The 11,689-nt window shown below is 31.1% G+C and overlaps 3 protein-coding genes across 4 annotated transcripts; 2 read left to right on the top strand and 1 right to left on the bottom strand.

Annotated features, from left to right (window-relative positions):
* Positions 1 to 449: 449 nt before the first annotated feature.
* Set1 (SET domain containing 1) lies at positions 450 to 6,985 on the top strand. 2 transcript variants are annotated; one of them, XM_078183227.1, is made up of 11 exons: positions 450 to 671; positions 743 to 1,220; positions 1,642 to 3,401; positions 3,476 to 3,751; positions 3,830 to 4,141; positions 4,214 to 4,492; positions 4,598 to 5,238; positions 5,321 to 5,966; positions 6,036 to 6,257; positions 6,335 to 6,592; positions 6,678 to 6,985. In XM_078183227.1, exons 3-11 carry the CDS (start codon positions 1,674 to 1,676, stop codon positions 6,849 to 6,851), a joined length of 4,536 nt encoding a protein of 1,511 aa, XP_078039353.1. In that variant the 5' UTR covers positions 450 to 671; positions 743 to 1,220; positions 1,642 to 1,673; the 3' UTR covers positions 6,852 to 6,985. The 2 variants fall into 2 exon arrangements, with proteins under 2 accessions (XP_078039353.1, XP_078039352.1); XM_078183226.1 differs by having other exon boundaries at positions 450 to 1,220.
* A 336-nt stretch (positions 6,986 to 7,321) lies between these two features.
* Med21 (mediator complex subunit 21) lies at positions 7,322 to 8,533 on the top strand. The gene is made up of 3 exons (XM_078183517.1): positions 7,322 to 7,751; positions 7,826 to 7,937; positions 8,013 to 8,533. The coding sequence occupies exons 1-3, from the start codon at positions 7,710 to 7,712 to the stop codon at positions 8,396 to 8,398; spliced, it is 540 nt and encodes a 179-aa protein (XP_078039643.1). The 5' UTR covers positions 7,322 to 7,709; the 3' UTR covers positions 8,399 to 8,533.
* A 24-nt stretch (positions 8,534 to 8,557) lies between these two features.
* Waw (Translation factor waclaw) lies at positions 8,558 to 11,660 on the bottom strand. Its single transcript, XM_078183518.1, has 7 exons — positions 11,000 to 11,660; positions 10,105 to 10,917; positions 9,789 to 10,028; positions 9,448 to 9,713; positions 9,153 to 9,367; positions 8,871 to 9,083; positions 8,558 to 8,801 (listed from the first exon to the last, which is right to left on the bottom strand). Exons 1-7 carry the CDS (start codon positions 11,083 to 11,085, stop codon positions 8,676 to 8,678), a joined length of 1,959 nt encoding a protein of 652 aa, XP_078039644.1. The 5' UTR covers positions 11,086 to 11,660; the 3' UTR covers positions 8,558 to 8,675.
* Positions 11,661 to 11,689: the final 29 nt, after the last annotated feature.

Consider the following 11,689-nt stretch of genomic DNA (forward strand, 5'->3'; position numbering starts at 1 on the left):
TGAATTTAATTTAAATTCTGTATATGTATTTATTTTAATATTTTACACATTCATACACTATCCTCTGTACATACAGTACAAATTAACAGTTTTGATTGATACTGTACTCATACACACGATATTGCGTACATTTCTTTAAAGCCAACGAGGTGATTTGCTAATGCAGTTGATTGAAATTTCTGTTAGATCATAGTTAGCCAATGCATGGATCAAATGCCATTCATTGTATGGGAAGAAGATTTTCAGCAATTATTTTGTAATACTGTCGTTAAACTCTAATTACCTTTTGCAGATAATTGGTAAATATACAAAATGCCAGCAATAATTGAAATTTTCTACATTTCTCTGAACAGTAGTAAAATTTGTGAGGCAAGACGAATTAAGGGACGTAAAAAATGTTAAATACTTGGCTCAATCATCAATTTAAACTTTCATTTGGAGCATTTTAACAGATCACTATATTACAATAATATGAATATCTTCCGATGGATAAAAAAAGTATATGTTGTTTAGCAAAATGTTTGTACAATTTATTTAGTAAAATGGTCCAAAGAACCGTCATGGTCTTTATAACAAGGATGGCGTCATCCGAATGTGTTTGCATAGTTTTATCGAAGCTATGGATTTGTTAAAGTTAATCAAACGCATTTTATATACCAAGTTAAAGTGAGGTAAACTTCACTGGAATAATTCATTGGTATACTGTTGTTTTTACCACTGACTAATACTCAATAAAAATTAGGAAAATCAGGGCGCAGTGCGTTGTGCTAACAGTCAAACATTGAGGTAGTTTTGCGCTGGTGTGACCGAGAGCTAGTAGCAATAAACGTCTATATTTTTCACGAAAAATGGTCAACGAAGAATAAAAAGGAATTAAATTGTGGAGCCAATATTTGGACGATGTCTACATAGTAAATATAATATTGTAAAAATAGGTTGAGAAATTACAAGGTTGCGAAAAAACCGGAACGTACATTGCATGAAATTCAAAGGCTGTGTTTTGCATAAGAAAAATTTTAACTTTATTGGAGGTCGTTGAAGCAAATGAACATAAAGGCCGTCTTATAAGGAATTCTTTTTGAAATGGTCATTAAGTCGCTTCTTTATTTGAAACTCCAACTTAAAAACTGCGATATGTTTAAGGTTATGTTTTATTAAAACATAAATTTCTTGTATTAACAAGCGAAGCAATTTATCAAGACAACACAAACAAACTGGATGTAAGTTAAAAATGGAAACAAATCGTTAATTATGTGTTATAGTTCTTTTTTTATAGAAGATCTTTTTTATATTAGTATGCATTTTGTATATTTTCTTTTTGAAAGTATGCTTCTATAAGATCATTGAATATTTTGTTATAAAGTTGATCATTTGTAAAATTTACTTTTAAATTGATTTGTATCACTTTAATTTTACTTATTTGAACTACACTGTAGAATTTTAAACTAATGGTGACAGCTGATTTATAACAATATAGATTTGATAATATCATCTTGCATATATTGCAAATTATCCTATAGCACTTAAACATTATTTTGTTATTTTTAATCTTAAATATTTTCAAATAGTTGAATCATTTTCATATGTTTTGTCACTTATACAAACAATTACAATATTGAAACTTATTTGATAATGTTGCAGCAATTTACATAAATGGATGATGCTTGGAGGCAATGAACGGAATGGAGAGACATGGGCATGGACATGGACATTCACATGCGCATTCGCATCGTCATCGCCATTCACATGGAAATTCACAAAGTGCATCACAAAACTCAAATCAATCGTCGAAACATAGCCACACTCATGTAACACATTCACAGAAAGATGCATCTGTTGTACAGACACCTCAGAAGCCAAGAAATTATAAATTACTAGTTGATCCATTTTTAGTCAAAGGTGCAACAAAATTATATAGGTATGATGGCATGGTACCAGGAGATCCAACTTATCCCGAAGTTCAACCACGAGATCCTAGGTCACAGTTAACAAGAATATGGACTCGTTTAGAACAACTTGACTTACCTGTACCTAGATTTAAAATTGACTCTAATTATTGTGGTGAACCACCTCCACTTGAAGTAACATTTTGCCATTTAAATGACAATATTGATAAAACCTTTTTAACAGACATGGTTCAAAAGTTTGGAGTTGTAGAAGAACTTACTGTTTATTATCATCCCGTAACTAACAAGCATCTTGGAATCGCTAGAGTGGTATTTGAAACAACAAAGGCTTCAAAAGCATGTGTAGAAAAATTAAATAATACATCTGTGATGGGCAAAGTCTTAAGAGTGTTTTTAGATGCGTTCGGGGAAGAGTGTAAAAAAATCTATGATGAACTGACTATAGAGAAAAAGCCGGAGAAGAAAGTAGAAAAGGAATTAAAATCTGAAAATGATCAAGGAAAACATACACCTATTGATAAAATTGTTGAAGACAGAGATGATTTCCGAAGTAGTAAAAAAATAGTGTCAAGTATAGACAAATCCAGAGATACATACATAGAAAACTCGAGATACAGCAAATATAGAGATTATCCTACTCCTAGTGGCAGTACTGGAAGCGATTTAGGCTATGGTACTGCACCTAGTGAATTAAATTATTCCAATAACTATTCTCAAAATTCAACTCCAGCCACAAACTATGATTTTTATTATGGTGGTTATCATCATCAACCTCCAAATAATTACTTAACAAACATGTCTCAAAATGTTTCTCAGAATCTTCCGATTCAACAAAATTCAAGTATGTGGTGGGGAAATAATACAGGACCAGCTAATTATGCGTCATCATCTATGTGGCCTGTACAACATGGAGCAAATTTAGATAATTCTAATTCTAATGTAATTCCAATTACAAAAGCTTCTAATGTAAAAATGCATCATACTCCTAAAAAGGAAAAAGAGAAAGAAAATCAGAGTGGCACAAAAAGCTCTTCAAGAGACTCGCCGGTAGAAACTCGTAAAACATTAGATTTAGATACAAGAATTGCCATGTTGTTGAAGGATAAAGCAGGAGGAATGGCCCCACCCTTTCTACAGTTTGGTAGCGATTCTGAAGATGAAAAAAAGTCTGTCAGTGCAGACAATGAAATGCTTTCAGAACCTCCAAGTCCTTTCTTATCTCATGAAACATATAAATCATGCTTCGAAAAAATGAGAGAAAAAAATAAAGAAAGGTGGAAAATACATGAGAACAACATTAATCAATTTTCGGTTGATGAAGAATTAGGTAGTGTTATAAGTTCAAGTGAAGATGAAGCATTACTTGGAAGTTACAGTCCTGCACCAGATGAAATTGAACCAGAACCACCAAAAGAACCACCACCTCCACCTCCTCCTGATGACGATAGGATGTCATTAAGTCCTTTAAGTTCAGGAGATGAAAAAATTGAAGAGGTGATTGTAAAATTATATAACATAACTGATATCTAATTAAATATGATAAAATTTTATAAATGTAACATCTATAGGTGATAGCTCAAACGGAACCTACAAGTCAGTTATATCCAGGAGCAGGTTATCCTGGGCATTTAACCCATTATCCTACTAATGATATGTACCATTGGCCTCGACCAACTCAATATCCATATCCTTATGGGACAACATACTTACAAAACCATTGCCAACCTAATACCACACCATTCTCTGGAGCAGTAGGAAATCATCAAGGAGCAAATTATTATCCATCTTTTCAATCACGGCTTCATGCCATGGCAAATCATAATATTACAAAAGATAATCCACAGGTATATGTTTTTAAACTTCTTACATGCTGTATATGATATAATTCATTTATATGTAATAATGACTTAATACAAATTTAGGGTCCTACTATTAATGGAGTGTTAAACAGAGTTGTAAATGAATTAAAACAAATTTTAAAAAGGGATTTTAATAAAAAAATGATTGAGAATACTGCGTTCAAATTGTTTGAAGTATGGTGGGATGAAAAGAAGTCTGAAAAAAATCAAACTCAAGGAGGAGATAATACTATTGTTAATAATAGTAATAAGGAAGAAGCTTCGAAACCTCAAGGAATATCCTTACTTTTGGAACAAGCAACTCCACTTGGGTTCAATTACGATGGCTTTGGTTTGGGAATTAGAGCTAGTATGCCAAAGATGCCTTCTTTCAGGGTAAGATATTTCTTTTTACGATTTAATTACAATATTAATAATGTTTATAATAGTACAATATCTGTATTGTAGCGTAAAATTAAAGCTCCAAGCCCATTGCCACAAGATGAAGATAGTCGTCAGTCAGGTCATGGTGATACTGAAATCATAGAAAGTGATAGCGATCTTGACTTACTATCAGTACAGAAAGTTAAAAGGCCACTTACTTCTCTTCCAAGTGTTTCTTCATCTTCTTCATCCTCATCATCATCAAATGAAAGCTGTAGTGATGAAATGAGCTGCAGTGAATCCTCCAGCAGTTCAAATGATAGTTCCGATGATGAAATATGTTCTGGAAACTTTGAAGATGAGGTATATGTTAAGTCTACTAGGGTAATGACTGATTAAAAAATTATAAGTGTACAGTATGCAACACTTTTTACATAGTACTATATAAAATTTACTTTTTATTTTCAGCAAGATACAGATAGTCGGGTATCAGACCATCGCCCTCTGGCTTGTAATAGTGAAGATCCCGATATTTTGACAGAATTAGCAATTCAAAGATCTTTAGATTGTCCAACTCCAACTGGCAGAGAAACGCCAATACCAGACATTAAAATAAGGGATGCAAATTCCAACGAATTCCCAGAATATGAAGATGAAGATGAAATTAGATCTGTAACATCTCCCTTAAGATATGAAGATAAGAAGGAAGAAATTGAAGAGATAAACGAAAAATCTGTCGACGAAGAACAGTTTAATAAATCTAAAGTAACGTTCAAAGAAACAGAAGAAAATGTTGTAGAGGATGAAACAGAGAAGGTAGCGCAAATTACGCTTACTGAAACGACACCAGTGAAACAAGAGCCTCGTGATATGCAGAAGATGGAAAATTCTGCAGCTGAAGCTTTAATAACGTTAGCTGGACAAGATAATATTATAAGACATACGAGTCCTGGACCATTACAACCAAATATTATTAGAGTCCTTCAAAATATGTCTGCCAAATACATTAATGATGAACCTATATTGAAGGAATCAGAAAAAATTGAAATGTTTAGTGAGATACCTACCACAGACTCAGAAGAAGAAAGTTTAGAAATCAGAAGATTAAGGTTTGCAAACTATATTGTTGTTTCATCTGTTAATATATTAAAGAACTTGCAGCAGACATTAACATTATTCTGCTTTAACTAGGTACCAAGCTGAAACTGACCTTCGATTGAATGGCCAAAGAAGTCCAAGTTTACGTAGTTCTCAAGTTTCACAAGTATATATGGAACATTCTTATTCATTACCGCCGTCTCAGTCAGAAGTTACAGAATTTGTAACTCGTCCACCTCCAACGCCAATCAAATCTGTAAAATTGAAAACTTCGAAAATTATCAAATTGGCCAAGGGTAAAGATAAAACTCATAAGGTTGAAAAACGAAAATTCAATAAATATACTAAGATACATAGTCATCAAAACCATGAAGGAGAGAAAGAAAATATTCGAAATGAATTTGTTTATGAAAAGTACCCTACAAAAATTGTACAGGAACCAATGGTAACATACAAGGAGCGTGATCTTATGTCGGAAATGGCTATTTTGTATGAATTTTTAACTAGAGGTATAGATGCAGAGGACGTGGAATATTTAAGACGAAGTTACGAAGCTTTATTAGCTGACGATAGTCAAGGATATTGGTTGAATGATACACATTGGGTGGATCATCCAGCAACAGATATTCCAAGTCCTGCTAAACGAAGGAAAAAGGATGAACTTAGATTACATGCAAGTGGAAGTGCAAGGACGGAAGGATATTATAAAGTTGACATACGAGAAAAAGCCAAACACAAGGTATGATAATTAGGTCCTGAAATATTATTGGAAACAGCAATTTAATTCAAAATTAATTTATTTTTATAGCACCATTATGCGCAAAGCATACAACGCAGTCATGATGTCGAAGATAATAATGGTCCTTATGCCGGAGGTGATGGAACAATGAATGGTCCAAAGAACAATACTAAAGCTTTAACTGGTAAAATGCAAGCTCTATCTCGTGAAGCTCGAAGCAATCAACGTCGATTATTAACGGCCTTCGGTATTGACACCGACAGTGATCTTCTTAAATTCAATCAGTTGAAAGTACGATTCTAATTAGTTTACTTAACTATAAACACAACAGTTGCTAAGCAGTTTTAAAAACGTTTTTAATCTTATAGTTTAGGAAAAAGCAATTGAAATTTGCTAAATCAGGAATACACGACTGGGGTTTGTTTGCTATGGAACCAATTGCAGCTGATGAAATGGTTATTGAATATGTTGGTCAAATGGTTAGGCCCGTCGTTGCTGATTTAAGAGAGTCACAATATGAAGCTACCGGCATTGGTAGTTCTTATCTTTTCCGTATTGATTTAGACACAATTATTGATGCAACGAAATGTGGCAATTTAGCACGATTTATTAATCATAGCTGCAATGTAAGTATCCATGTTGTTATTTATAAAAATATAAAAAGCTACTATCATTCCTGAGTAAATTTAACGTCTTTTTTTTTCTTTGCAGCCAAATTGTTACGCAAAAGTAATTACAATCGAAAGTCAAAAGAAAATTGTAATCTATAGTAAGCAACCTATAGGAGTTAATGAAGAAATTACGTACGATTATAAATTTCCTTTGGAAGATGACAAAATTCCTTGCCTATGTGGAGCTCCTCAATGTCGGGGTACCCTGAATTGAATCATTCATAAAACTATATTGTTCATCCTCTTTTCCTGTCTTCTACACTTCATCATATCCTACTCATATTTTTGTAAATATTTCCCCATGTAAACATTTTATAAAATGCAATGGAAAATGCTAAATTATGTTAATATGTGTATTTTTTCTTTATAACATCCTTTTCTTTATGATGATGCATAAAATACAGAAGTAACTTTTATTATTTTTACATTTACAGTTTACGACCGTTTTTACATATTAACTACAAATTTAAATTTGCCAAAAAGTAAATTTTTACTTAATGATTTAACTGTTTATATTTCCTAATAAATATTTGTTTACAGTAAATTATTAATACATAACAATATTTAACAAATATTCCGCTCTGCATATGTGTCTAAGCCTATGTAACTCTATATGCATACAATCTATTATCGATGGCATGCATATGAATTGTGCATAAGATAAGCATATGCAAGTGCCACCACTGTAAAGTGTGGTGTGAACCACTGCAATCCTTCAGTTTGTATCGTTCATATGTATCAAAGTAACAACAGTAGTGATTGCAGCAACATTGTTGATTCATGTCAGTTTGACATTCACAAATATTTAATGAAAACTATTTCTGGAGGAATAATGTAACAGTTATTTAACTATATAATGCAAACATAAATGTACATACAACGAAATATATTCTAACATTTAACAAGTGTGTACCTTCAATGCAACTTGAAAGAACAATTTATTTAATATAACTGCAAGAATAAAATTGTCATAGCACTTAATAGTTATGTTACAAGTGAAATAATACATATCACAAATTTAATAGAAAACGTAATTGTGTACCTATACTGTTAAAGGTTATATCATAAAAATATGGCAGACCGTTTAACACAGTTACAAGACACTATAAACCAAGTAATAATATAATTTCTAATTTCTGTTTTATATGCAATGATAAATATAATTATTAATTACATACATTATTTTAGCAAGCAGAACATTTTTGTAACAGTGTAGGTATTTTACAACAATATTCTACACCTAGTAAATTTCCTGGATTTGATCGTGTGGGAACACCACAGCCCCATCAACCTCAAGAAGGTATTTTCATTACTTACTAATACAAATAAAAAATGTTAACTTTACAACTTTTACATAAATAAGGTTTTATTTTAGATTATGCAGCTCTGTTTGCTACTTTAATAGCAAGATGTGCGAAAGATATTGATACTTTGATAGAAAGTTTACCAAGCGAAGAATCATCACAAGAATTACAGGTTGCAAGCCTCAGTCGCCTTGAACAAGAAAATCAAGAAGCTGGTGAACAGCTAGAAGAGGTTGTGAAACAAGGAGAAGCTCTCCTACAAAGAATTCAGGCTGCTCTACAAGATATTGCTCAAAGTCAATTAGATATGCAGGATCCAGCATCGACATCCATAGTAAATATTAATCTCAATACTACTATGACATTTAAACAAGAGAATGTCAATTCTGTAAATACAGTGTCCTCAAATAATTCACACCAAATGTCTGATCCTTCACCAAGTTCTATGAATCAATGATATATCTCTATATTAATTTACATTATTAAATAAGTTATACAGATATCATTAAGTATGTATACATTGCATTAAAGTATTTAATTTTCTGAATAAACCTTTAAGAACACCATATTTTGTACTCTGAAATAAATAATAATTTAATTGTATTAAATTGTTTTATTTTAAATATCATTTATATCATTGTGATCATATGTATCATTGTGATTAGTATATTGCCAGTTGAATTTTATTTAAAAATCAGTACATTTTTACACAATTTAATTATCCTTAAGATTTATTATCTTTTAAGAACTTTTATGAACGTATCTCGTGGAATAGAAATTTTTCCAATCATTCTCATCTTCTTCTTTCCATCTGATTGTTGAGCTAATAACTTTTTTCGTCTAGTGACATCACCACCATACTGAAAACAACAATAAATAATAGGATCAGGAACATAAGTATAAATATAATATAAAAAACGAATTCTTACTAATTTCGCAGTCACATCTTTTCTGTATGCTTTCACATTTTCCCTTGCAAGGACAGTTCCATGTAACATAGCTTGAATGGAAATTTCAAACAACTGTCGTGGAATTATATCTATTAATTTTTTACATAGTTGTCTACCCACTGTAACAGCTTTAGTGGCATGTACAATAGTACTTAATTCTTCCACTACAATACCGTTTAAAGCTATATTCAACTGCAACATTTATATTTATAATATATTACAAAAATTAATTGTTAAATAAGAAAGAGTAACTGTAAATACCTTAACTATTTTCGAAGGTTCATATCCACGTTCTTCATAATCGAAACTAGCATATCCAGAGGTTGCACTTTTTAATAAATCATGAAAATCAACAATAACTTCATTTAATGGAAATAAGTATTGTAACATTATTCTATTATTTCCAATATTTTTCATTAATTGTTCTACCCCTCGTTTTTCATGACATAAAGATAATATCTCACCTATGTATGTCTCTGTTTACATAATTCAAGAATTATTCTTACTTTTTTAATAAGTATACATACGTCAATTAATATAGAAGAATTAAGTATACCTGGTGTAATAATGGTCCCTAATATAATAGGTTCATACAATTCAGTTACAATTTGTGAGTTAGGAAAATGTGCTGGATTATTGAATGTAATTTCATCGCCACCATAATTTTTGATGTTTTTAGCTCCACATATCTTTGCTTTATATGTTACATTAGGTATAGTAACGATTGGTTCAACACCATATTCTTGTTCCAAACGTTGCATAAAAACTTCCATATGTAATAAACCTAAAAATCCAATTCTCCAGCCTTGTCCAAGTGCTACACTAAAATAAATATATATGAGAGCTTACTCTTTTTATATATGAATGATTAACTCACTAAACTAAAATAAAACATACCTATGATCTATAGTAACAGACACACCACTGTCATTTAGAGTTAATTTTTCAATAGCAGCTTTCATTGTATCAAATTGTGATTGATCATGAGGATACACTCCTGAGAAAACCATTGGTTTTGGTGTTTTGATTTGCAAAAGAGGATCTACAGGGTGGTTTTTTATATGTAATGTGTCACCAATAAATGCTTCTTTTGATGATCTCATATTACATGCAATGCATCCTATTTGACCTGCAACTCTAATAACATAGAATTGAATTTTTATTTATCTAATTAATGTTCATAAAACCATAGCAAGTACAAATTGATATTTACAATAGTTTTACTGGTTCTTCATTAGGTCGTAACAGTGATAGATTTCTAATATCATAAGATTTTTTATTATGTATTGAAGTAATATGATCTCCTACTGATAAAGATCCTTCTTTAATATATATTAAAGAAATAGCTCCTTTATGTTTATCATACCAACTATCAAATATTAACGCTCTCAATGGCTTTTCTCTAATCACATCAGGTGGAGGAATTCTTTCAATAATGGCATCTAAAATATTTTTTACACCAGTGCCAAGCTTGGCAGATATTTTTAAGACATCTTCTTCTTTTATATCAAACAATGTTTTTAACTGTTGTACCACTCTGTCAGGATTGGCATTTTTGAGATCTATTTTATTTATTACCGGTATTATAACCAGCTTCCGTTTCATAGCTAAATAGTAGTTAGCCACTGTTTGTGCTTGTACACCATCATTTGCATCAACAACTAAAACAACTCCTTGACAAGGAATTAAAGAACGATATACTTCAGCTGAAAAATCTACATGACCAGGTGTATCTATTAAATTAAGAAGATACATAGTCTCTTTATATGTATAATTAAGAGATGCTGTTTGGGCCTTGACTGTAATTCCACGATCCTTTTCAACTTGTAATTTGTCTAATATTTGGCTTCCAGAATTTTTTTTTATTGCTCCTGTAATTTCTAAAAGTCTATCGGCAAGTGTACTTTTGCCATGGTCAACATGTGCTATAATACTAAAGTTACGTATGTTTTCTATTGAAATTATAAATTCCTTATCATCTTTCGTCTTGGTACAATAACATTTCCTATTGGGATGTAGATATTTCCTAAAATTCAATACATCTTTAGCTGAATTTCGTTCAAGTTCATGCAAGTATAATAAGGTTTCATACAATAAATAATACAAACTTATCAAATTTTGATGAATACGTATCTAAAAACCTATAAGTCTTCTGAGTACACCATACTTGATAAATAACTTTATTTATTCTCATGGTGAATTAATAAATATTACGTATATTACTTATTTTTAACAATTTAAGTCATAAATATGGATTACAAACAACAAAAACTATCTACATACATAATTTATTTATGTTATGTTTAAGTGTGAGAGAAATATTTTTAAAATTAATATAATTTTAGTTAAAAGAAAGTTTATAAATACAATAAATATTGTATTTATAGTATTTATCGAAAATGTTACGGTTAAGGTGTACGGATCTCATGGGTCCTTAAGTTACATGAATTGTCATGTGGTGAGATTAGAAACTTCAAAATGGTTTAGGTGAAATCTTTAATTTGTGTGCCAGTCGATTGGAACGCTGTAGTATGCACGTGTACGTACTTTGTTCATGGAAGATTTAATACATACGAGAGCATACTTGCATTTTGGAATATATGTTCTAGAGAAATATTTCTTAATTGTAAAATTAAAAACCAAATCTGCTTACAATCAAAATGCACAAGCCTTTGATTTTTCAGCTGTTTTCTAACAGCCAATAAGAAACTTAATTCAGTGTTTACTCACACATATGTATTTATTACACATCATTGCGTACTACGCAATACGAATGTACCACAAACTTCTAAATTCTA

The sequence above is a fragment of the Augochlora pura genome, chromosome 6, assembly GCF_028453695.1.
Source record: "Augochlora pura isolate Apur16 chromosome 6, APUR_v2.2.1, whole genome shotgun sequence".
In the NCBI taxonomy this organism is placed as follows: domain Eukaryota; kingdom Metazoa; phylum Arthropoda; class Insecta; order Hymenoptera; family Halictidae; genus Augochlora; species Augochlora pura.